Source organism: Pagrus pagrus (genome assembly GCF_965226575.1).
Source record: "Pagrus pagrus genome assembly, chromosome: 16".
Classification (NCBI taxonomy): Eukaryota; Metazoa; Chordata; class Actinopteri; order Spariformes; family Sparidae; genus Pagrus; species Pagrus pagrus.
The window spans coordinates 5,653,653-5,679,969 of NC_140200.1; the positions used below are offsets into that span (position 1 = coordinate 5,653,653).

At 41.8% G+C, this 26,317-nt stretch overlaps 1 protein-coding gene and 1 long non-coding RNA gene across 3 annotated transcripts; one reads left to right on the top strand and one right to left on the bottom strand.

Annotated features, from left to right (window-relative positions):
* The first annotated feature begins 551 nt into the window (after positions 1 to 551).
* Positions 552 to 5,781, top strand: LOC311271912 (homeobox protein OTX2-like). 2 transcript variants are annotated; one of them, XM_084377888.1, is made up of 4 exons: positions 552 to 740; positions 3,102 to 3,328; positions 3,713 to 3,864; positions 4,224 to 5,781. In XM_084377888.1, exons 2-4 carry the CDS (start codon positions 3,235 to 3,237, stop codon positions 4,869 to 4,871), a joined length of 894 nt encoding a protein of 297 aa, XP_084234014.1. In that variant the 5' UTR covers positions 552 to 740; positions 3,102 to 3,234; the 3' UTR covers positions 4,872 to 5,781. The 2 variants fall into 2 exon arrangements, with proteins under 2 accessions (XP_084234014.1, XP_084234013.1); XM_084377887.1 differs by lacking the exon at positions 552 to 740 and having other exon boundaries at positions 2,998 to 3,328.
* Positions 5,782 to 11,665: 5,884 nt separating this feature from the next.
* LOC311271913 lies at positions 11,666 to 23,092 on the bottom strand. The gene is made up of 3 exons (XR_014624498.1): positions 23,038 to 23,092; positions 21,742 to 21,819; positions 11,666 to 12,924 (listed from the first exon to the last, which is right to left on the bottom strand). It is a non-coding gene; the product is annotated as an uncharacterized lncRNA (long non-coding RNA).
* Positions 23,093 to 26,317: the final 3,225 nt, after the last annotated feature.

The window sequence follows — 26,317 nt, forward strand, 5'->3', positions numbered from 1 at the left end:
AAATAATTTGGGTTTCTGTTTTTTTTTCCGTTGTTGCTTTAAATAATAATAATAATAAACATATAGAGAATTTGCTGTTGAGCTTCACGGGCCACCATTTTTTTTCTTCTCTTTTTAAATCTCCTTTACAGGGTTACACAGACTCCAACCGTGACAGATGCCCGAGAAGTTATTTCCACCTCTCCTGAACAGAAGTTGCTTCAGTTTTTGCTTGCCCAGCTCATTCTGACAATTAAATCTGCGAGCTGCCCCTTTAATCTTCTGCTTGTTATGATGACCGGATTTTTTGTTGTTGTTGTTGTTGTTGTTGTTTGACAGCCACTGTGCAGGTGCTCGGCTCTGATTGGTTGCTCTTTGGGTCAAGGCAGCACACCTATATTAGCATCTTTAATATTAACAGTGCGTCTGTGTTTAAATCGAGAAATGATGGCAGATGCAGCGAGCGTCGCTCCAGAGGTGATGTTGCCACCACCAGGCCACTTTCCTCCAGCTGCTGCGTCCCTTTCACACCTTTTTTTTGCCCATCACGTTTTTTCCTCTCATTTCCAATTGGCTGCTAAAATTCCTCGCAGTCTCCCTCTCCCTCCATAAATACCGAGCATCTCTTCGTATTATCCGCATCCAACAAGCTTACCCGGGAGCAAACTAATCAAAGCCGCTTGATATACTAACCACCCTGCGCTGCCTGCCGACAGAGGCGCTCAGAGAAAAAAGACCTTTACAGGAACAAAAATAAAGAAGTAAGTGATTTTTTTTATTTTTTATTTCAGAAGCATATTATTCATCTGAATGAATTTAAGTGTTTTATTATTATAAGTATTATTATTTTAATGGACGGTGAGAGCCACCAGGAGCTGCTGCGCGGTGGTGGTGCAGACGCAGCGCGCCCACAGGGAGGTAATTGGGGAGGCGTGCTTTCAAACTTTTCCTCCCTCTCCGGGGCTGCAGGCTCGGAGCAAAAAGGGGCACTCAAGCGATTAATAGCAGGACGACGGAGCAGTCCACAACTTCAGATAATACACTCTAACTGCTGCTGGATGTTTGACTATAGACTGTGGATGTATTCAGGCATGTAGGAGAGAGGGTTAAACCCCAACCCTGAAGTCAAGTTGGTGTGAACTGGAGGTTTTTTTTTTATCTTAAATGCAACGAGGATGTTGAATTAATGGAAAGAAACTGGAAAGTATTTTAAAGAAAAGGTTGATTTTTGGTGTTATTCAGGAAAATAATACACTCACGACTTATATTTTTGTTATTGCTGGATTTGGACTAGGAGAGAAAATCTCTAAATATAAAAATAAAGGAATAATAATAATAATAATAATAATAATAATAATAATAATAATATGTCGGTTTGGGAAAGTGAGTTCTCGGGTTGCTTGTGCCGGGTTTAGGGGAGGGTGGGGGTACATTGGGGGGGTTGTCTGGCAGTCAGCTGGTCTGATAAATACAATGCCAGTCTTTGTTTTATTTTCGTGACGCAGAAAATTAAGGAGGCCTGAATGCGGAGTCGTGGCTGGCGTCCTGTAATCAGGCCAGCGCGTGCCGTCCGGATTATCTCGTTAATTTCTTACAGAAAGAAAAAGAAGAAGAAGAAGGAAAAAAAATCTCTTGCAGCCAATAATAATTAATAGGGGGCTAGGGGGCAGGGTATTTATTATTGAACGGATGTGGAGCAACCGGTAGTTAAAAAAAAAGAAAAAAAAGTGACAGATTGAGGAGTGGCCGTTATTGGCTCTATAAAAACGGGAGAGGAGCACCCTGAGGGTCCTGGGAAGTTTCTTCTACAGGTAGGTGTCAGTGGAAACGTTAGGAGAGGCCTCAGACACAACATATGGGTTATAGACTAATTAGCTATTATGAAAAGAAACAGAAAATATGAAGGATTATTACGCATTTTGTGTTTGTGTTCAGCACTTAATCTCATATAAACTAGGCTTTACAGTGACTTTAATCTGCAGAGAATGAAACAATGTAATGGATTTAATATTGTATCATAATATTTATTTAATATTCCTAAAAAAAACATGAAATATTATTACTTTATTATAATATTAGAGGCGAATAAGAATTAAAAAAAAACAGAAAATTCCTGAAAAGTTTGAATAATTTGTCTGAACTCGATGTTATTTTTTTTGAAGTAAAACATGAGGCTGAAATGAAAGTTCGTGTTTCCGTCACCTGGACACAATTTTAGTGGGCCATCTCCTTGTTTGTTTAGATTAAGATTAAGTGCTCCTCTCTAATCAACACTTTTCGATAGTCTCACCTTCCAAATCTAATTACCGGGAGCAATTCATTAGGAGGAGGAGGAGGGGGCATCACCCCGAGGAGTGTCAATAATATGTCACAATTCAATTTGGGGTTGGTGGTGGTGGCGGTGGTGAGGGGGGAGATGATGCCTCCGTGTTTCTAATTATTTGCTAAAGTTGTCCTTCGTATTTTAATTTCGTTACATTTGAATGTACAAGGGTTTTAGTGGAAACCGACAAAAGGCCCGAGATATAGAAATGAAGATGCTCGGCTGTGTTTGAATGCGCGCACAGTTTGCAGTATTGGCTTCATTGTTTGTTCCCCCCTAAAAGTCTTTTGTTATCAGCATTACTTATCGGTCAACAGTGGGCTTTGTTTCTGCAAATGGCCCCCCAATCAGCTGTCTATTTAGCTTCGCCTAACCTGTGGGTATATGCTAATTGAGAGCCCGGTTGGGGCCCAACGAGTGTGCGCATTTTAACGACAATGTTTTGTTTTGGTGGTACTAGGAGAGGAGTGTGTTTGGGGAGGAGGGGGGTTGATAAGGGGGTGGGGTTATAGTAAGCAGTTTGTGTGTGTGTGTGTGTGTGTGTGTGTGTGTGTGTGTGTGTGTGTGGAGGTGGGGGGTGGGGGGGTGGTGATGGCGTAAACGCCTGTCAGCCAGACAGAGCATCCTCAGTCCAGCAGGGACAGCTGGGGGTCTCCACTCGCCTTTAAGAGCCCTGCGTGTCCGAGGACGCCCACTTCTTTAAACCCGCCGCGGTGCGTAAAAGGCTGCGCGTAAAAACCAAGCGGACGATTCTGAACGAGCTCATAAAGCCTCTCTCCTGCTCTGTGTCCTGCTTCAGGTTTGATGTGGACGAGGTGAAATACCCGAAAACGGAGACGCGAGAGGATTAAAAAAAAAAGACGATTTTTTTCTGCCCCACATTTTTCTGACTTCTTCTTCTTCATCGGTGCCCTCCTCGTCCGGCCGCCAGCATGATGTCCTATCTGAAGCAGCCGCCGTACACGGTGAACGGACTGAGCTTATCCTCAGGAGTGGACCTGCTGCATCCGTCAGTGGGATACCAAGGTAGGCTGATATACACCAGGGTGCGAGCTTTTACATTAGAAACACCACGCAGGCTTTTGATGGTCTGTGTAGCCTTTCAAATACGATGAAAGTGAGAATTAATTGCAGTTAAATAATCAACTTATTTCATATTTACATTGAGAGCTGAGTGATGAATGACCATTTCTGATTTTCACATCAGACAGATGAGTTGTTAGTCAAAACCAAAGGCTTAAAAAGGCTTAATTTTCATGTTTATCATCTATAAACGCTCAAATATTTCAGATTAAATTCATCAGTTGTCTAGAATCAGGTTACACAAGTTTTATCCTGCTGTTTTAAACGATCAAGCGGTGTGATTTCGTTTCCATAATCTTTGCTTCCCCCCTCTTTTATTATTATCAGGGACCCCTCGCAAACAGAGGAGAGAGAGGACGACGTTCACTCGGGCCCAGCTCGACGTGCTGGAGAACCTGTTCGGCAAGACTCGGTACCCAGATATCTTCATGAGAGAGGAGGTGGCCTTAAAGATCAACCTGCCTGAATCCAGAGTGCAGGTGAGCCTCCACTCCAACACAAACACCACGAGCACACAGTTTTTTTTATTCATGGAGGGGTCGATAATTAGTCATTTGTCTTCAGGCACAGTGTTGTTGGAGAAGTGCTTGATTTTATTACCTTGAGACGAAGTGTTGGTGTTTTCTGTAACTGACTCCAACTGTGAAAGTTGTAAACTCAGAATTAAATATGGGAAAACTATTTCTATTTGGCTCTCTGATCACCTGAATATATATTTTTTAAATTCATCCTGAGGCCTGTGGAGCATCTTTAATCCTGGAAACAGGAAAGAGAACATTTCCAAACACTAATTTCTCTGAATTAATCTAATAAATCTTTTTTTTTCTTCTTCTTCTAGGTATGGTTCAAAAACCGACGAGCCAAACATCGCCAGCAGGCCCAGCAAACCCAAAGTGGAGTGCAGAACAAGGCTGTCACCAAGCCGATGAAGAAGAAAGGCTCTCCGGTGAGAGAGGCCAGCTCAGAGAGCGGGGCCAGCGGCCAGTTCACGCCGCCCTCGAGCACCTCGCTCCCGGCTGTGAGCAGCAGCAGCAGCAGCAGCAGCAGCAGCGCGGCGCCGGTGTCTATCTGGAGCCCGGCCTCCATCTCCCCGCTCTCCGACCCGCTGTCTACCTCCTCCTCCTCCTGCATGCAGCGCTCCTACCCCATGACCTACAGCCAGGCGCCGGGCTACAACCAGGGCTACACGGGCTCCTCGTCCTACTTCACCGGGATGGACTGCGGCTCCTACCTTTCGCCTATGCACCACCAGCTATCCGCCGCGGGCTCCGCCATGAGCCCCATGGGCAGCAACGGGGTGTCCAGCCACCTGAGCCCCGCGTCTTCCCTCTCCTCGTCGGCGTACGGGGCGGCGGGTCTGGGCTTCAGCGGCGCCGCGGACTGCCTGGACTATAAGGACCAAACAGCCTCCTCCTGGAAGCTCAATTTCAACGCGGACTGTTTGGATTACAAAGACCAAGCAGCGTGGAAGTTTCAAGTGTTGTGAGAGGAGAGACATTAAAGGGACAATCCTGACAAACTGCTAGACTTTAACAGGCGAATTAAAGAAAAAAAAAAACACAGCCAGGGTTGGGAGCAGCAAGTGCGGCTTTTTTTTTTTTTTTTTTCTTTTTCAACGAGGCCCCAACTTCTACCTCGGGCAGAGCAAAGAGCAGGACTGCCAGCTGGTTGTCTCACTTGTTGGGTTAATTTATTGAACATTCAGACTTGACTTCTCCACAACTTTGATCAAGGACACGGAACAAATGTGTTGACCAAAAGGAGAAAAGAGAAAGAAAAAAAAAAAAAAAAGGATCAAAAGAGCGAAAGATCCAAAGCCTAACTTGGTTGAGTTTGAGGAATAGGTCAGGTTTTCTTCTAAGCTCCTTAAAGACTCCCCTCTCTTGTCTTTTTTATTTTTTTATTTTGTTGGCACGCTGAAGGGCCCCTTTGATCAAAGCGTTGTGCATGAGTGTGTGTGAGTGTGTGTGTGTGTGTGTGAGCAGCTCTGACATGAACCTGGATGCACTATTAATTTATGAGAAATATGTTTAAGACTAGTTATAAGAGACAATCAGTCCTGTTCGCGTGTGCTCATAAATGTCCCCTTATGTGTTTTTGGATTATTTCCCCATGTGTTAGATTACTTTTCTTTTTTTTAAATTGTGATTCTTTGTACTACCTGTATGCAATTTTATTCTTGGCGCCACACACACACACAAACCCCCAGCTGTGAATTTGATAGATTTATTTCCATGTCTCGAGTGTTAAATGGTTAAATTATTATTAAAAGACATATTAGTTGGAATGAAATTAGGGGGACTGCAGGGTAAAAAACGAGGTCCATTTTGAGCTGTAAAGTGCGGTGAGAAGGCCACAAACAACACTAAATAACAATAAAGACCACTTGACCTGAACCCAACACTGTGCCTGCATGTGTAAATCCGTCTAAATCCTCTGTGTGTACTCCACTTTTCATCACCTGTGTCTGCACACAAACGCACCACAACACGTCCACGTCAATCTCACATATCACCAAGATGTTTACTTTTTTTGGTTAGGCTGGAATCTAACATTAAAAGTTTCACCCGTGCCAAACTCCATTCACTTTTTGCCCACTTTTAAATATTTCTACGCCCACGCCACACAAGGGTACGTGATTTCCGTCCAGAGCTGTGAGGAATGTGAATTACGAGAGAGCTATGTTAATCCCGTCTCATAAAGAGGATAATCCCGACATTTTTATTGACGGCTGCTCTTTGGTCCAGGGCGCACCGCTGGCCAGTTCACACGGAGAAATGAGGAAAAATGAGCCCAGGAGGCAAACAGGAGTTAGAAAAACAGAAAACAGCAGACAGGGAAGTGGATGTTAAGACTTACAAACATACAAGAAAAAAAAATAAAAACAGTTTACATCAATCTGCAGATGGCTGCTTGAGCTTAAACTTTTTTTACTCCATCATTGGGATATTTATGTGAAGGACCAATAAAACAATCTCAAGATCAATCAGGCATCTGTTGCAGGGACTCTGACCAGTGTTGCACATATGGATCTGTGTGCACATACAGCCGGAGAGAGTATATACGAGCGTGAGCAGGTCCAGGGGCTCGTGCATGGATTAGAGAAGAAGAAGAAGAAGGAGGCTCGTGCTATCGGTCTAATTAGGATGTGACAGGAGATGTCAGGCTTCTTATAACTGTGCCGTGACTTTCTGCTGCCGCTGACCCCCCAATTAGCACCGAATGACACACATTAATTACACAAGCCACAAACAGCTGACTGTTGCCAGGGCGAGCACGCTCTCAAACATCATTAATGAGCTTGTTCATTTATATTTATTTGTATGGATGACACTAGATAATGTGTTAATATGAAAATGACCTTAAAACCTAAAATCTAGACCCACGTGAAGAAATGAAACAAACACAAAGCAATTAAAGTGATGTGAGAGAGAACATAATATGTGATATAATCTGACCCGAAGGCTATTGGCTGAAATATTATGGGGAGAAAATCCGGTCCAATCAGTGGTTCTCTTAATAAAAATCAAATCCACGTGTGCGTAAAGATAAAAATCACAAACAGGCTCATAAATAAACTGATCTCTCTCCCTCTCTCTCTCTTTATATATATTTTTAGCATTTTATCCTCAAGATATATTTCGTCTCGACCCCAGAGTCAAAGTTTCAACAGGTTCAGTAATAAATGTGAGGGAGCAGTAAGTCAGGAGCACCGGGGGCCCCCGAGTATCCATTCGGTTTTAATTACGCACAAGCGGCACTAAAGGGGACATATGGGTCCGGCAGACGCGCTTCATTAATCCTCTCATCGCATTTGAGGATGTTAAACAATAAAAAAAAAATTAAAAAAGGAGCCTCGGAAGCCTCCTCTTGGACGAGGCGACCGCACATTTTGTCGACCGTCGCCCCGAGGCGAGGCTTTCCCCAAGCGGCGCCACTTCACAGCGGCCCGGGGATTTCCAGGTTTCCCCCGCCGGCGGAGAGGATCCGACCGACGGCGGAGAGGGGCGACTTGATCCGGCTCCGCGGCGACGATGAGCCCGCTATACTCCTGTGATACTGACATAAACGCTGTTGGATAATATGAACAGGCCTTTTTATTTTTTTATGTTTTATGGTATTTTGCCTTCCTGCTTCTTTACTTTCAAATGAATGTGATTGTAGGAACACTCCTATTTATGGTTTTAATAAAGTGCAAATAACATTTCATTATCAATTCTTAATTGCATTTGGCAATAATATCTATTACCAAAGATATAGATCGATTTTATCTCTTTATTACTATATTTATATTCATAATAATAGCATGATAATTAGAGATTATATCATTACAGATACAGACAATATGAGCCTGCTAACACTTTAAATGTGGAGTAATAATCATATACTTAAGGAATGATTAACTAATGCCTGACTCGTGACGATTTAAAGCATCTGTTAACACAGGATGTGTTTATTCATGTCGCTCATATTAACAAAAGATTAAGTTGATGACTTAAGCTCACACTTAATAAATCTGTAGATGAATGTTGATTCTTACATGAATCAATATGCATGAAGCTCGATCTGAGTTACATTAAAGTTTATTTATGTAACTGTATTTAAGTATTTATATTTAAAGGGGCATTATGTAGTTTTGGAGAAGAAATTCAAACTCAGAATATTAATACGTACGAGATAAATGAGGTAATAATACAAACTCAGAGATATTTATTTTTTTAATAACTGAATAAACAAGCTGTTCTCAGAGGAAAATAAGGTCCCCAGAACACTGTTTGAAGCTGGAAAGGTGGCAGGGTCCGCCACAGTAAAATGAAATGAAATACTGTGTTGTCCTTTGAGGTCAGTTTGTTTATTCAGTTTATTCAGCCATGAAAACGAAGAGAGGTTGTTTGAATAAATGAATGAAACAAAAGTTAAATTAGTTCTACAAATAGGCAAAATAAAATGAAAAGCTTGTGACAGTATGACAAAGCATACACTTATTTATTTAATCCTACACCTTCTCCACAAGTCAGTAATTCATCATAATCAATTTATTATGTTCATTTAGTTTGTTTAGGCATTAAAAATACTCTTTCTTGCCCCAAACTACATAATGCTCCTTTAATGTGTAAATGTTTGCAGTTAGATTTTATTTCTGCGATCTGTTCTGATGAATTGTCACCTCGAGCTTCACAAACTAATAGTCTTTATCTTTTTACTGCTGAGATATGGTAAATCCAACTGTATCCACATTAGTACCGGCTAATTTAAATGTGAATATGCTGCAGATTGCCTGAGTATCAGCTTCATCCCGCAGCTCTTTTTGTAGTCAGCTTATGGACAGTGACTGTTGCTTGAGTCAAACCAACACAATGAGCCCATTGGAACGAACCAATATGTCAATTATTGTCTGGAGAGAGACGAGAGGCATGCCACAAAACATCAAGAACTGTTCACCAAGAACAATTCACGATTTAAACAAGCCTATCAGAGATTATTTAAATAGGCTAATGCTATTATCAGCTGTACAATGTCACTGACAGGCATATGACTTTGTTTTTTTAAAGAAGAATTAGTGAAAGTTCTGGGGCAACGGGTCAACAGTCCGGCTTATTTGAATACAGTAACCGCCATTCGGTTAAGCGGGATATGGACCTGATTTCTCGACGGCAGTTGCGTAAAAATAAGCACAAGATGAACTGAATATAGTTTCTTTTATGAAGACGAGAACACGGGAGATAAACGGCCAATTTGTTGGTGAGAATATAACTGAAGGCTATTGTTATGCATAAGTATGTGTCCTACATTCCCCGAGAGACGATGTCTATCACATATCAACACATACATAATTCATCTGCAACAACAACAGTCAAGGAATCTCATTTAAATGAATGAAACAATGGTGTTTCTGTACTCCTGTCAGACTGGCGGTTGAGGAATATGGTAAATGGTTAAAAGTACGCAGCCTTAACTCTTCATGACCCTCTCTATCTGTGTTAAGCCGTGTAATGTTTAGAGTGATTTCATCTCATGGATTACACAATTTGATGAGATTAAACTCAATTCTATCAGATGCACATGCTAAACGTTGCCATGTGATGTTTTAATGGGACTTAAAGCGACGCGAAATGTTCTTTTTAATTGCTCCGAACACTCGACCGGGGGTTAACTTTAAAGTCGGTGCGGCTGAACTCGTGTTTGGAGGCTTTCGTTTACAGCTCCCGCCTCCGTGGTGTAAAATGCAGAGTCAAATTTTAGCAGAGGACAGAGGGAAAGCTGGTGTAACTTGTCTTTCTGTTGGTTTTAGTTTCTTTAATTAAAACAGGGAGCAAATGCACTAAAATAAGCCATTTTTTTAAGAATCAGAATGTGACTGGACATGGAGGACACAGCTAGGAAATACAGGTAGGGATGTAGATGAAGGCAGTGTTCTCGTGTAAAGAAGTGGCACAGAGCTGACACACCAAGATAAGCAGAGAAAGGTCAGCAGTGGTGGAGGAAGTATTTAGATCCCTTACTTAAGTAAAAGCATGGCAAAACATTGTAAAAATACTCTAATGGAGCTGGCTTTAACTACTTTTTAATACAGTTTGGTCCAGTGTTTTCCCACTCAAGGGTCAGAAGATAAAACTGAGGGGCTGTGAGATGATTAAAGACAAAGGAATGGAAAGATGAAATATTGTGTGAGACATTGCATTATTTTACCTATTTGGGCCTTTAAACAGGTATTTAAATGAAACAATCTGAGAATCTTAGAGGGGAAGTGACTCTTTGAGGGAACTGCATCTGTCAATTTATAGACATCTGAGGTGACGAGGGACCACAGACACAAGCCAAAGACACTGGAGACCACAGGTTTAAACCTTAACAAAGACTTTCAGAAGCATATCATTCAAATTGTAATCTAAAACATAACCAGTAAATGTAGTGGAGTAAAAAGTATATTTCCCCCTAACATGTATTGAAGTAGTATGTATAAAGTACCCAAAAATGAAACAATCAGGTACACAGAACTTTAACTTGTACTTATGAAAATTTACTTATGTGCCTATGTGTTAATTATTGTCCTTTTTATTATCAGTATTATACTTTTTGACAAGGTTTTTTGAGGCCACTGCGTGTCCCTGGTCATCAAACAGCTGTCCCAGGTCAGCAAATGAAGGCAAAGTTTTCCGAGAAGTGAACATGAAAATGTTAATCTCATATTTGATATAACACACTGCTGGACAACATGAGTCTATTGACTGTAAATAAAAGTAGGGTGGAGTGTTACATGTTTATTACAAGGTTTGTTTGGCTCGTTTTCAATTCATGATGGAAATTGTTATGAAAACGCTTCCTAACTGGACCTCCCGAGTGCTTCTCCAGTAATAAAAGCTGCTTTTGCCGTCTGTCACTGCTATTTTTGTATTGCAGCCACGGCACACTGCATGCATGTTTTTAATTTTCTTGTGAGGGACACTGCCAAACACAAAATCATTTTTACATGGGATGAAACCATCACACATTTATAGCTCGTCTGTGAGAGCGGGCCACAGGCTATAATGTGTGTATCCATATATTATCTCGAGTCCTTTTTAATTCAATTAAATGTTGTTTGATTTCTCTAAGTCATCTTTTTGAGTGGAAAAACCCTTCAGGCTGAGAGGACCTCCATGGTGAGCACAGTCCCGCTCTAAAATCATGAACATGCATCTGATTTGTGTGATAATCTTTACATTAATAACTCAATTTATGTAGAATTAACTGATTTCCAAGACTTGAGCCTGTTATGGCTGCAAACCTCTTATAGAGACGACATTAGTGAAATGTTCAACTAAATGACATTTGAGTGGTGCTGGGATTTGAGCTGGGCGTCTCCACCATATGGCTTGGAGTTACACGTGAGCCAAAATATTAATAATACTTAGATATTGTCATTTGAGGAAATACCGCACCCTGAAAACACACATATGTTGCACATAAACACACACACACACACACGCAGACATAAAGCAGAAAGCTGATTACAGGTTTAAAGAAAATCCAGCATATGTAAAAAAAAAAAAAAAAAAAATGAATTGCCATCAGAGAATTAGTATTTTACATAAAGGTAATGCCTAGTTAATGTTTCTTTCTTTCTTTTTTTTCCAAAGCATCCATTTAGCTTCAGGACCTTACGACCCTGGATTATGTCGACAGTGGACATCCAGCCAACAAAGCACTCCTGCCCTTATGAGAACAGACCATTAGCAGCGAAAAAAAATATAAAAAAATCATAAATCTCCTTATAAGAGCAAAAGGGAGATGCTGTAATAACAGATTACATGCATTTAATGGCCAAATTTACATCCATAAGCTGGCAGGCAACTAAAAGCATTTGACGCAAACAGATGATTGAGTGAAGCTTCGTCGAGGAAGCTATAGGACAGCGAGGAGGAGGCAGAGGGACCTCAAACACATTTGATAACACTTTATAAATACCGTCATTAATAAATGGCACATTTATAGTTAATTAAACTTTAGTTAACAGTTACCTCAATGTTAACAAACAAATAAATGCTTTGGTAAAAAAAAAAAGGTACAATTGTAAAGGTGAATAAACATCAGCTGCAATTTTGAAGCCATACTCTTGGCAGAAATGTCAGCATACAAATGGACAGTGGACGGAAATGGATCATAATCTAGGATTGACTGAAACAAGGTTGCTGTTCTCTATGAACATCTATGATTTACTTTCTTTGTCGAGTTTTAAAACCACGTTTCGACTGCATCTTGATTCTTTAGAGGATCAAGTTTATTCAGATGACAAATGAACTTTCACAGTTAAACAGTGTGAAATACTTTCCATTAACTTTACCCCAAAACCTGGTCAAACCAATCAAACACACGTCCTGCCAATGTCTGTATTTGTCTGACAAACACACAAATTCATGGCAATTTTACAAAAAGATGGAGCCATTACTTTCTGCTGCATATGACACAAACACTCACACACACTGTATATAATATATATTCATAAAAACAACTACGAGAATACCTGAAAATATGGTCACATCAGTGCCAACAGTTCAATAAGAGAGACATGCAGTGGCCTCAACTGCCAAACCTCTCCAGTACTGGTGCTACAATACAAAGGTCAAAGGTCAAGGGGCCTCCGCATGCTTTTCAGGAAACCATACAGTGTATAAAATCTTACATAACTCCATTCATGTCCATCTTTCAGGCTGCTGGAGACAAACAGGACATGATTTATGAAAATAAAACAAAAACAAAAAAAACAGAAAACAAAAACAGCACCGGCCTGATGATTACAGTTTCACCATTACATTATTACATTATTGACCTTCCTCCTCGCCCTGGCTGTCTCATCTCTGGGCAGATGGAGAGGTAGTACAGTGGAGGAGGATGGATGCAGAGTTTGTTGACAGATGCCTCCGTCCCAGCCCCGCCTCGCCTCGGCCCACCTGTTAAGGGCAGCGCTGAGCTCCTGGAGGCGAGCGTGTCTGTTGCGGATGCACGCAGGGAGGAGGTGGCCGGGGAGGGGCGGACTGGAAACACTGGCACGTGCTTCCCTGCGGACATCAATCTCCACTTACAAGTCTTGTAACAGAGCATGTGTGTGTGTACATTTGTGGGCATTAGGTGTGTGTGTGTGTGTGTGAATGAGTGCAGGTGTGTGTCTCTATGGGTGTCCTCCTCCTCTTGTTACTATAGAGCACGAGAGTGTGAAGCAAGCATTGATGTGTTTGTGGGTTTATGGATCAATCGTATGTGTGTGAGTGTGTTAGTGTGTGCGTGTGTGTGTTTAGGGGAGCAGGAGGAGTGTGCCCTCGCTGCACCCCCACAGCCGCCACACGCCTGGCCACCTGCTCTGGGATTAGAGAGCATGCGGATTACACGCGTCACAATGGAGATACACAAACACAAATATGCCCTCGGCCAACAAAGGACACACACACACACACACGCACCGGACAGCCTCACCGCTAATCGCTTGTAGCATCTTCAATATTTTCATGGTATGGGAAATAATGACTCTGGGCGCAGCGCACGACTCGGCAGATGATGTTTACGTTTGTGTTGACTGATGCTGTTAGGTGCAGGAGGAGAGATTATGAGCTGCGTGTTTTCTGTGGATTCATTTTTGTACGTGTTTATTGAGGAGGGCTTATTGCACCACTCACTTGACTGGTTGTTTGAGTGGGGTTTTAACATGTGTATCTGCGTGTGTGTGTGTGACGATGGGGGGGTGGGGTTGTGGCGTGTTTTGCCATGACCCACAACAGATATGCTGTCCTACTTTTCAACTATAAAAACACTGTGACGTCAAACCAACAGGCCATCGTCACCAGGAAAGGTCGTCAAAACAGAACATCAACATTAACAACAACAATAACGACAGCGTGGACGTCATAAACACAAACAACAATAAGTGTTGTGTGTTATTTAGGCTTTAAGTAACGACGATAAGGGTCCACTCAAAGAGGACTCAACAGGCCTTTCTCAACACAATAAAGACGAGTGAGCACGGGGATTCAGTGAAGCATGAACAGTCATTCGTACGTTGGGCTAAAGGCTCTTTATGAGGTCAGAAACTACTTACTCAGTAGTGAGAGAAGTACTCAGATCTTTTACTGAAGTAAAAGTAACAATACCTCAGGGTAGAAATACTCAAGTTAAGAGTCCTGCCTTCAAAATCGTACCAGAACAAAAGTAATAGAATCAAAATATACTTACTTACAGTACAAAAACTAAAAGTACTCATTAAAAAGGATGGCCCATATCAGAACAATGTACATTATACACTATGTTTTTAATGTTGCAAGTACAAGTACCACAAAATTGCTTGAGCATGTCGTTTCCACCACTGATATTATTACATTTGCAAGTTAAATAAATCATTCACTTAGCTATCCTTTAGCATTACTGTGTACAAGGTAATCTACCAAGAGCTTTAACTCAGTTCCCACAATAATTTAAAGGGGCATTACACCCATTTCACATGTCAGAGTCAATTAGCTACTTAGGAAGCACCAGCCAGCCAGTAAAAACACGTCTTTAATGTCTTCTGTGGCTTTTAGGGACTAACTGGCAGGATATCTTGACCTCTGCAGCATCAGCTTTCACCATTCATTTTAAATCTGTGTCTTGAACAACTTCATGCAAGTGGTGACATAAAAATCAATGGAGCAACCTTCAAAAAATCTAATTCAACAAAAAAAGCAATGGATACAAATAATTATATATAATATTAATGTAAAACTTTCACTGAGAAGTAATTCAAAGTTGGTTTGAATGCATAAAATGGAAGCAGATACTCTTGAATGTCGTGTTTTAATTTTGTTTCAATGCTTGCAAGCAAAATAGAAATATTACTGTGATTATCAAGTAAGTTGTAGTTTTATGTGTATTAGTGACGATGTTGGTTGTAAAGGTATTTCAGCGAGTAATTTGTCACATTTGCGACAGGGACATGAAAGAGAGATGTCACTAGTGATGAAACAAAGGAAAGCAATATTACAAACATCAGAGTAGCCATCAGCTGCTTGCATGTAAATCTGAGAGTCATCAGTGCAACACTCGCTTTTGTATGCATGATGTAATTCAGTGCTTCAGTGTCATCTAAATATATTTTAATGACATGTTTGAAGTAAAGCTATCACAGAAATTACAGTAAAATGATGTAAAAGGATGCTAAGACCCCTGATGTACAGCCAAGAAGCCCTCTGAGTGTGTTCAGGGATATATTAAACGTTTCCCTTCTCACACTTGTTGGATGTGGCTGAAGCGTAACAGAGGCTGAAACACAGTCGAGTATTTTGGGATGTTGGGGGGGGGGGGGGGATCTTCTGCCACTGTCTTCCCCCTCTTCTTTGCCTCCTTTTGCCCCACGGGGTCGGCGGGTTTGTTTTGCTAATGACCCCATCCCGTTATGACCTCATTCAGTTTGCGCTCAGTAATTGGTGGCACACTGACACACCGCGGTGTCGAGGGAGGGGCTCACACGCCTTGGGGGGCGATCCCATTGTAAACATTCCTCCCCGACAAATAAGGTATTGTTATTGATGATTAACGGCAATGAGGGGTGCTCTCTCTCTCTGTGTGTGTGTGTGTGTGTGTGTGTGTGTGTTTGGGCAGGGAAAAGGATAATGAGGATGATGGAGGTGATGACTGATGAAAAGTGAGGTGTTACCACAGATTAAACTCAGTGGCAGTAATGAAGCTGACTGAGATGGCAGTAAATTTGATACTCTTCACACCTCCAGCTACTGAAATGACCATGAGCAAGGCACTTAGTCCTGAGCAGCTAGGATCAAGGATCTGGCTTTATTTAGGTGGTTGGTATGTTGGGCCGATATAAATTCATCTCAATCAGCTACAATGTTGACAGCACTTTATGCATGGCGCTGTGCTGGTTGGAGGTGGATGGGTGGTGGGGTCTCTCCTTTCTTTGCTGCCACTCGTCTTTTGCAGCCTCTCAGAGATCCACTTAATTAACTGCAGCTCCTGGAGAGATGATGTCTCTTTTTCTGACCTCAAGGTCCCTGTTGATGCGCTTGTAGTTTGGAATAGATCTTCGGTGGTAAATTTGAGTCTGGCATTTTTACTCATGGTCAGTCCATCTCAGTTCAAGATACTTTGGAGATGTCTCTGGCGGAAGGACTCCAGGACTTTTATGTGTTTGCTCTAGGTGGTTCTTGTGTCCTGTCTGGTCTGCAAACATCCTCACAAAGGTCAGGCTGATATGATGATGTATTTACTTGTGGATGTCAGCTCTTAAGTAGAGGAGGCTGCTGAGGTAGTGGTCCACACTTCTGAGATTAATATTATCTGTGTGTATTATTGTCGGTGGGAAGCTGTGATGTCTGGTGGCAGCTGGTGGTAAACTTGTGTGCTGCTTAGGTTCAGGGCCAGTCTGGGGAGCCAGGTTATGGCGACAGGCAACCAAATCATCGTAAAATGTATAAGAAAGCTCTAGTTGATTTGAATGCAGAAGAGTTACATATTATATCTTTAACTAAAATAAAAGATCACAATACCAGCGCTGCACAATGGGGACATCTCAGTATGCCGCACTAATGTGGATGATGTAGTTAATATCTCTGACTGAGGCGAATAAGTTCCTGCATCCTCCATCTCCCTTTTCCAAAACTTTCATTTGACTCGCAGACGGAGGCGTCTCTTGCATGGATGGAAGGTAAACTATTCAACTCGTAATATGGCACAAAATTACACCCCGGAGGTCCGTGTGATTGTGTGTGTGTGCGCTTGTGTGTGTGGTGATGTGCTTAAGCATTAAGTGGTTGCATGTCTCCTGTGAGAAATGCCCGGGGGTCATTCATGGGTTTTTCCTAATGTGTCTGTCTACATGCCATTATTCAAATGAATTCAAGGGGAAGTGTATCATTGTGTGTGTGTGATCGTGTGTGTGTGTGTGTGTGTGTGTGTGTGTGTGTGTACCAATACACTCCACTGAAGAAATGCACTATCGACTGCACATCAAAAAAGTCACATGATGACTATCAGTCTCAATTATCATCTACTATGTGTAATATGTAATTACGCAGACATTATTAACATTAATTACAGAGCATTTTAAAATCAATTAGCATGCATTATAACTTCTAAGGGCGTGTGTGTGCGCTTGCATTTGTTCTGTGTCAGTGGATTTGTCAGGTTAACAAAATGTTCTGCCGGTGTTACATTGTGTGTGTCATGCAGGTGAGCACCAGAGGATGCGTTCCCCAAAACAACAACAACAAAAACAAAAAAACATCAGATGAAAGTGCTGAGAAATAAAAAACACTCGTGTGCACATGCACCCACAAATACCCTAAAATGCAAACACACACACATGCACGAGCTTGCTTCTTTTACTTTTAGCGGGTGGCAGCAAAACTCATCCCTGCAAACTCCCCTCCTCCTCCTCCTCCTCCTCCTCCTCACCTCTCCTCTCCCTCTCTCCCCTCTCCTCATCCCACTATCACATCGGACAGGGTCTACTTATAGTACCGCGCCAGAGAGCAGAGAATGGGGAGAGAAAGGGTATTATGACAGTGAGGAGAGAAAAGAGAGGGAGCGAGAGAAAAGAAGGGCAGACAGGGTATTATGAGAGAGAGGGATGAGAGCAGTGAAGGCATTTGGAGTCTTTATTCGCCTTCCTAAGCCACGGGCTCCGCTCCCAATCCGATTGGTCGATACGGCCAGCCATGTAAATGAAATGCAAAGCAGAGAGACCCTGACTTCCCTTTGCCAATTTGTGGGGCCCTTTCTCTCTTCCTCCGCCGATGGCTTCGTTCCTTTATCAGTCTGTCTTCCTCGCAACGTGACGCCTTTCTTCCCCAGTATCACAGCCCGCCGCCTTCAACCTCTGATTCTTCCCCTCTCTCTCTCTGGAAGATAATGATTTGCCTTTTTTTTTTCCTGTAAGAGCTGAACTCTGCACTTCGCTAATGTTCAGCTCGAAGGATTTAATCCACGGAGGCTTTTTTATTTCCTGGGAAACTCCAGTGGTGATTAAGCATATGCTCTTTTGCATGTGTGCTGCTCTGTTTGTGTGCGTGCAGAAGCATATATGTCCCCTCACGCTCTTTAACGTTGGATTTGAGGCCATTAGAGGTTGTTTCACTTTACTTGCAGTTTACTTCAGCTGCAGTAATGAAGACTACACAGGTCTGACCCGGAATAAACTTTTCTACCTGTTATCTGTTTGTATCAAAATACTCTTCCTTCATTTAGTCATTTCATGTGTGTGATGGAGACCCTCCTCCACCCCTACAGAAGGAAGGTCTGTTGACACTAAACTCTTCCCAGGGGGTAGAGTACCAGTAATGGGGCTCTGGCTGCGTAAACCCCTGACTGTGAGATTTAGGTTGCAGTTTATTTCTTTTATTTATTTATTTTGAAGAGTCTAATCAGCTCCAGCAGTGTTTTGTGTGGGGGTTTTTTTTTTCAAGAGGATGGGACGTGGTGACAGGCCGATAGACAGGGCAGGACTGATGACAGTTTTAAGTGTAGACAAATGCCACAGTCTGTCCCAGATTAAAAAATGCCCACTACACACAGTAATCCCTGTAGCACTGCCAAATTGGTATTTCCTTCCCTTCCCCTGAACTGAGCAGCACTGAACGGGCAGAGACTGGGACAGGAAGAGAACAAGTATCGCATAGTGAACTGTGACCTATCTGAACTCCCTGGCCTTGTTTGTGGTTGGACTGGACTTTATGTCAAATGCCAAGAACCGTTACTAGAAATACGTTTCAGGAATGTGTTGCACTGGTGCTTACAAAGGGGGGATAAAATACGATGCTCAACTTTATCTCTACTGAAGAAAGATGATGATGTGAAAAAACTAAAACCAATAAATATAAGTTAGCATATAATTTCATACACAGCAAAGACAGGCGAGTACAAGAATCACCCTCAGTTCAGGGAGAGCTGGTCCAGTGGTCAGCAGCTATGGTTTTATAGTGTTCATCATGTAAACACTGCCACCTGCAGGCCGCTGATATAAACACGTTCACAAAAACCACCCACAGGTTCAAACACACGCAGAGACAAAATCCTATATCAAGACAGAAAATCCAGTTTGTCTCCCTTTGAAGCCTCCAAAAAGCATGTAACAGTATATCGTATTCGAGCCTGACGATATAATGGTTGGCCGATGTGGCCTATGACAGATTTATCAGTGTCGGCGTACATGTTGCCAGATATGCACCAATATGAAAACGTTCTTTGTGAGATTATAATGCAGAAAAGATGTTTAAGGTATTATATAATTATTAAACGCCCTTACTGTTTCAGTGTCATGTGGCAATAGTGACAATAAAGGCCACCGTTATTTATTTAGTACATTTGAGGGAACATTGCAAAAAATATGTGTAAATCAGGCTCTACATTGTTTAAACTGTCATAAAAGCTACTGATAATGAAATAAAAAAATAATTAAAAATGATAATGTAATTACCTGTCTTTAATATCATTTTTTCACTTAATGTAATAAATTATTACATTTTCTGATAACATAACATTATGATTATTGTGTCAATGTTTTCACTGAACAATGTAACTTGTATTTCTTGTAATAACAAGCCAAAAAAATTCACACAAAATTGAGTTTGAAAGAGAGACTGAAGTAAAAAATATAAAAAAGTAACAACCATTACATTGTCACTGGCCTCTATGTGGCTTTATTTATTTATTTTTTACTGTTCCCTGTTTTCATAAAGTCAAAGTGTTGCTTATGTTATGTATTAATGTTTAAAACATTACTATCGGATGATATTTAAAATGTATATCGTTATCGGTCTCAGCCTCAAAAGTCCAGTATCAGTCGGGCAATAGTTACAATCCCGGGCCAAGTTGGACCCATGTGTCTGCAATGATGGTTAACTTTGACTGGACACTGCCAGAGTTTATGTGATCAAACCTATTTTGGGGAAATTGTATCCTTTGTGTGGTACAAGTCATTATGTTTGCTGTGAAGAAAGCCGACAGTATTTGGAAGTTTACTGTCAAAATGATAGTAAAAAAAAAACAACATGCCATAAGGCCCTCAAATTTAAAGGGCCACTCCACCCAATTTACAAAAAAACAAATTCATATCGCTTGCTTCTTGTTGTATGCAGCCATGCGGATAGTTCTGGTTTAAATATATCTGTCTCTTAGACTTGTACAATAAAGGTAAAAGGCATCTTTATTCATGGCGCTCACAGTATTGAAAATTTTTTTTAAAAATCCACAGCAATGTGTAGTTTCAGCAACAATAGCCTCGTTTCTCTGGATAATCCAAAGAACTCACTGCGAACACTTTTCATAGGAGCTGCTTAATACTGACAAAATTAAAATAGTTCCTATGGAAACTCTTGACATCTCACAACCTCAACGCTCTAGTCCCAAACTTTCTGCGTGGCTAGACAAGAAAATAATGAGAAAATACTGTAAGTTTTTTCTTTGACTAACGACATTTCAACTTGTCCTGTGACACAAACTTAGTCACCATACGCTGACTGAGATGACCTGGAAATATGTGTTTGTGAGTACCCAGGAATGCACCGTGATGGGCAACGTGTGGGAAGCTACACTACAGCTCTCTGACAAGAGGGAGGAGGCCTACCATAACACACGTCAGACACGCACAAACACACACTCGCACACCCTCCTCATCAGCAGCTCGGTTTCCTCGTCCTCCCATCAACCCTCTCCTCGCTGGCTCTCCCCTCCTCCTCCTCCTCCTCCTCCTCCTCCTCCTCCCGAACCCTCCCAACAGTCCTGCCAAGCTGACAGCTCCAAGCTCCGTGGAAAATGAGTCTCGCTCGCATTACAATCGCGCAGGACAGATTCCATTAGCACTATCTGAAATTGAGCGCGGGGAGCAGAGAGCGGGAGGCAGCGGCGCGTGCCCTTATCAGAGGGAGAGGGTGAGTTCCGCCGACGTCACTAATCCACCGGGCAGGATTGAGCGCACACACACACACACACACACACACACACAGTGAAAGAAAACTTGGGGCAAACACAGGAATGCACACATACACTCTTTCATACACTGAAGACAACAGGGACACACAGATAGAGAAACATGCCTACACACACACACACACACACACACAGAAAGACATGCAAAGAAATTAAAGGCTCATAAACACACACACACAGATGCCACAACCTCAACTCTCACACACTACAATGTGCTGAAAAGGACCGAAATTTGCATTTAGCTAAAGGACATGATGAAACTGGTGGAAAACAGGCAACAGATCAACTCTCACACAGCCTCTCGGTCTGTCTCTGCGTGCGTGTGTGTGTGTGTCTTGGAGAGTCTTTTCCTGAGGAGTGTTGGCAGGTCTGTTCAGTGCTGCTGCTGCTGGGATTTGTAACATGTCAGTCCGTCGGTTTGAGATGAAACTGAGCCTCTCTCGCACTTGCTGTGTGATCTCTACCTCCCTGCTTGCGTGCGCTCCCTTCTCTTCCTCCTCTCCGCTAAACATCCTCGCTTGCATCCATATAAAAACACATTCTTCACATACATGCTGAAACACACATGTGCATTTGCAGGAACACCCTGCATGAACCCCCCCACCAGCCCCAAGTGTCCTCATCCTCATAGTTATTAACCCTTGACACATAAATCCAAGGGTATGTGGGTGTGTGATATTAGCTGTGTGAGTGTGGGAGGGAGGATGGGGTTAATCTTTATGTAGTGGGGATCTTTCACACAAGATCACTCAATTTAAATAGAGCAGGAACACTTTGATGTCTTCAGCCCTCCCTCCTTCCTTCGCTCTCGCCGTCTCTCATTCACCCCTCTAATTTGCTTCATGTTGCCCCTCTCTGTGCCCCGGTGATAAGGTGTAATGAGAAATGTTTTCAAAATGGCTCTCACCTACCATGCGATGCTAATTGAGTGTGTGCTTGATACAGCCACGAGAGGAGACGAGGGTGCTCATCCCTGACCGTTGAAGGCGCTGAGGAGAGGGGAAACAGAAAAGAGGAGGACTTATTTTTCCAACCATGAGTGGATGGCAGAGAGTAAAATAAAAGTGACACGTGCTTGCATCAACCGAGCACCACTAACAGCCCTGCCCCCTCAAAGACACAAAGTAATGAGGGGAAATACCATCTTCATTAGTTGTCATTTACAGGGAATTACGACGATGCCTCCTCGGGGCTGTTATTGGTCACGCTGAGAGCGAGCAGCGAGAGCAACGTCAGGGAGGAAAAGAAGAAACTTTGGAAACAGAGAAGTGTTTGGCCTATATTCATTTAGCAGCAGAGGGACGCCACTGCAGGGGCCACTTCCCTCATTATCAGAACGGGGAACGTGAAAGACGAATTAGTACAGTTTCAACAGCAAAATACAAATGAAACGGCACGAGAAATTGACAGCTACTGTAAATGAGTTGAGTTTCCAAGTACAAAATATAAAACAAACATGAAGAAGACTTGGGTCAAACACACGTAAGGTTAAAGTGGTAATCTCAAAGTTTTCCATTTTGTTCTCTTTGGCGTCACCGATGGCGATAAGCAATTACAGGTGTATTTGTACTAGCTCGCTAACAGAGAAAATAAATTAGCCCAAAACGGACACATTCGTTGTTTGCAAACTTAACGACATCCACGAAGTTTCATGAAAATCGGGCCAAATCCACAATCCTGCTGACAAACGGCACCGAAAATATAACCTCCTTGGCGGAGGTGACAAACTCAGTCTGTGTGGTGACTAATGTTACCCTTAAACAAAAAAAAGCATTGAACACCCAGTGTGCATCTTTGCAAGGGCCTTCATCAGTGGGCCATAGGCTGAACCATCATTGTGTTACCTCCTTCGGCGATACATACTGACTTAACAGATATTTATTCACATGAAAATCTTCAAGATAATTACTTTAAATGCCAAATAATGGCATTTGAGGCTTGCTCTGTGATGTAAGCTGATAAAAGTAACATGAGACTACACAGCAGAGCTGTAATAACACCAAACAGGCCTAGAGGAAGACAGGCCTCATAACAGCTCCTGCTAACATTAGCTAGCTGGCTGATTAACATAATAAGCTAGCTCATTAAGCTGGTCACACTCAGAAACAAAACGAGCTGGAGGACATGGAGAAAAGCTTAAGTTGTACTATGTTAATGTTTATGTTGAAATACCAAAATACTGATTTAACAGCTAAGGAAACACTCACTCAGTTCCTCCAGGTGAAGAAAAATGGCGCAGATAAAATTCAGCTCGACGTTGACGTTACGCAGGTGGGCGGGGCTTACACTGCGTCTTTAACTACGTATATTTTTCACCGTCTCAAGATGGCGTCCGACTGAATCTGCTGAGGGTGTAGATTTAAATAGAAGAACCTGTGAGTTGTTACACTACTTTTTAGTTACTTCTTTATACAACAATTAAATAGCCTAGATCTTTTTAAATAAGGGAATGTGCTTGGACACAGGGATGAGCAGGCAGACAAAGGATCACAGTCTGATATATTATGAGATAGGAATAAGTATTTTTAATTGTAGGCTTAGTCATATGAAACACAACAGACCCATACCTTCTATAATGTAGCCAATAATGACATGATGAGACAAAAATCTGTCTATCGAATGCCTTTTTATTTTAGTCCACAGAACAAGGAATGCATGGTGTGATTCAAGAATGTAAATTAAAGTGCGCTCCGGAGGATTAGGCTTCATCATGAGGCCTATGAAATATGACTCATTTCAGTCACACAGAGACTGAACAAAGAATTTATAGGCTCGGCTGTATTAAACACATGCACAGCCTGTTAATATGATCGTGTTGGTGTGGATGGATTCTTTAAAAAAACAACAATAAACTCTTTACGTGACATAATTGTAGAAATATATTACTGAAATATTATTAGTAACGTGTTATATTACTCCATTACGACTAAAAGTAATATATTACTGTAATGCGTTGCTTTTGTAACAGTTACCCCCGACACTGAACATGACACTTGAATATAACTCATCACATTGAGTCTGATTATGATGACTACAGTGGGGCTGAGCAATATATTGGTTTTATATCGGTATTGCGAGACTTTATATCTTGATGCTTACAGCCAGGACGGTAAACAACAGTTATGAGGTCAAGTTCACCCAATAGACCCCTTCAACAACAAAAAAACTTAACTGTAGATTTATACTGAGAGACGAACAGTTTCACCACAGGACGTCCTTAATGCTGTCGTCACCACACTGCCAGGGATTAAATCCTATTGGAGAAATATTTAAATTTTGTCAAAATTAAACATAAAGAGCCTAAAATACTGGAATCAGTCTATAAAACACACATACTAGTTTTTGATTGTGGACAAACTAAGTGTCACAGCTCTGTGCATATGAAATTCATGGTAAAAATGTTGTTTAGCAATGTATTGATTGCTTGATTTTGTGGTTGTTGGTGGAAAGTGAAGCGGCATCATCAGCAGGCTTCCCATAACTGCCACAGTGCATACATTCCTGAAGGCTTAAGTGAGCTGTATATGACAGGCGTTGAAACAGGTGCGCGGCTCTGTCGTGTTCTCATCCATCTCACCTCCAGGTTGGGCCTTCCCTTCCCCAAACAGACACATGTGACGACAGCCTCCACGGCGGCAGAGTTGGAGACCACTCGGTGAGACACAAGACAGTCCGGATTACCAACCGACTGCCACAACATCACCTCCCTAACAGGATAACACAGCATAATAAACTCCATAAAATAATCAAACTTATTACAACTCTTAACCCCTGTTAAATACACTCTGCTCAGCTTACGTGCGCTGAGATTCACAGCCACATTCACAGCCACAAAAGAGAAGAGTCTTATAAGACGGAGAGAACACAGGGCAGCAGCTTGTGATGCCTTAATATTGGCTTTAATTGGATTTGTAAATTATGTGGCTAAATTAACACTTTCTATGGCTCGGTGACTTAGTGAAATGTGTAGAAGGGAAGAAAAAAGGAGGGAAAGTCTTAAAGTTAATTAATCGTCTGTGGCCCCAGCTTAATTAAAGTTTCCCAGTGTTTGTAGTTAATGGATGGATTGATGGAACAATGGTTCGAACGCCCCTTGCTACCTCCAGAGTGAGTCCGCAGAGAGTTTACGGAGGGGAAGATTTCTGACTCGTTGATTAACACACACACACGCACGCTCAAACACTCGCCGACTCAGATGCCTTCACATGCTCCTCACTTGTGTATGCAAGCGCACAAACATATGCATGAAAACACACGCACACATACAGCACGTACACACACGGTCCCCTTCAAACTTCCCACTCACAGATACCCATTACTTCCCATTGAGGGTTTCACATTAATTAGCTGGGATCAAAACCTACAAATCCCTCCACTGAGGATTGAAATGTATTGCTAAACCCGGCCTCCATCATCTATGCTAGGTCCCATGGTACAAGTACACACACACACACACACACACACACACACACACTGAGCATGGTCGGATAAACCTGCGAGGGAGCCTCAGGGCATGAAAGAGCCACTGGGCTCCTGTTCCTCCCCCCTCTGTGCAGTATGTACAGTGTTTCCTGGAGTATTTGCTCTGCAGTAATCTGATCTGACACAAATTAATTTAGGAACGTTCGCCATTTCAAAACAACATCATCTTAACAGGGCCGTAACTCGGATTTTGGTAGCCTTAAACAGTATTTTGTTTGGGGCCCCAAAACACTGCAAGCACAACCACATACATCATCTCTATAACTGAATACAATAAAACACCCCTGAATAGATTATACATTCGATTATTAGGGCCCGAGCAGGGAACCTGCAAGGACCCTATTGTTTTTCGAATGATTATTATTATTTTTTTTCTTCTGCCAAAATGATCGCATTTTTCACTGCCTGAACATACCCCAAAACTCACCAAACTTGGAATATACGTCACACCTGGCGAAACATTTTATAATCTGTTGTTGTGAATTTCCACCACTAGGTGGTGCTATAATCAAGGAAAGTGCGTTTTGCCTAATAACTCCCATATACTTTGTCGCACATTCAAACAATTTATTTTTTATTAATTTTTATATGTAAATATTAGCATGTTAGCTCAATAGCTTCCAGGTCATGTGATCAGTTGACTCAAAATCAGTTTGGGATCATGTAACTACACTGGCTGCATGAAATACGCCTCTTGTTTTTACATTTTACATCTCTAAATATTTTTTATTAATTTTTATCATTTTTTATTAATTTTTATCTGTAAATCTAGCATGTTAGCGCAATAGCTCCCAGGTCATGTGATCAATTGACTCAAAATCAGTGTGGGATCATGTAACTACACTGGCTGCATGAGATACGCCTCTTGTTTTTACATTTTACATCTCTAAATACTTTTTTATTAATTAGGGCCCGAGCACAAATCTCGTGCGAGGACCTATTGTATCTGTAAGGATTATTTATAATTTTTTGTCCTTCCCCAAGATCGCATATTTGGCAGCCTGA

Excerpts from the sequence above, each read along its gene's own strand:
- LOC311271912 (XM_084377888.1), top strand. The coding sequence starts at position 3,235 with ATGATGTCCTATCTGAAGCAGCCGCCGTACACGGTGAACGGACTGAGC. Across the intron at positions 3,329-3,712 it reads TCCGTCAGTGGGATACCAAG|GGACCCCTCGCAAACAGAGG; the intron begins GTAGGCTGATAT and ends TATTATTATCAG. Across the intron at positions 3,865-4,223 it reads TGCCTGAATCCAGAGTGCAG|GTATGGTTCAAAAACCGACG; the intron begins GTGAGCCTCCAC and ends TTCTTCTTCTAG.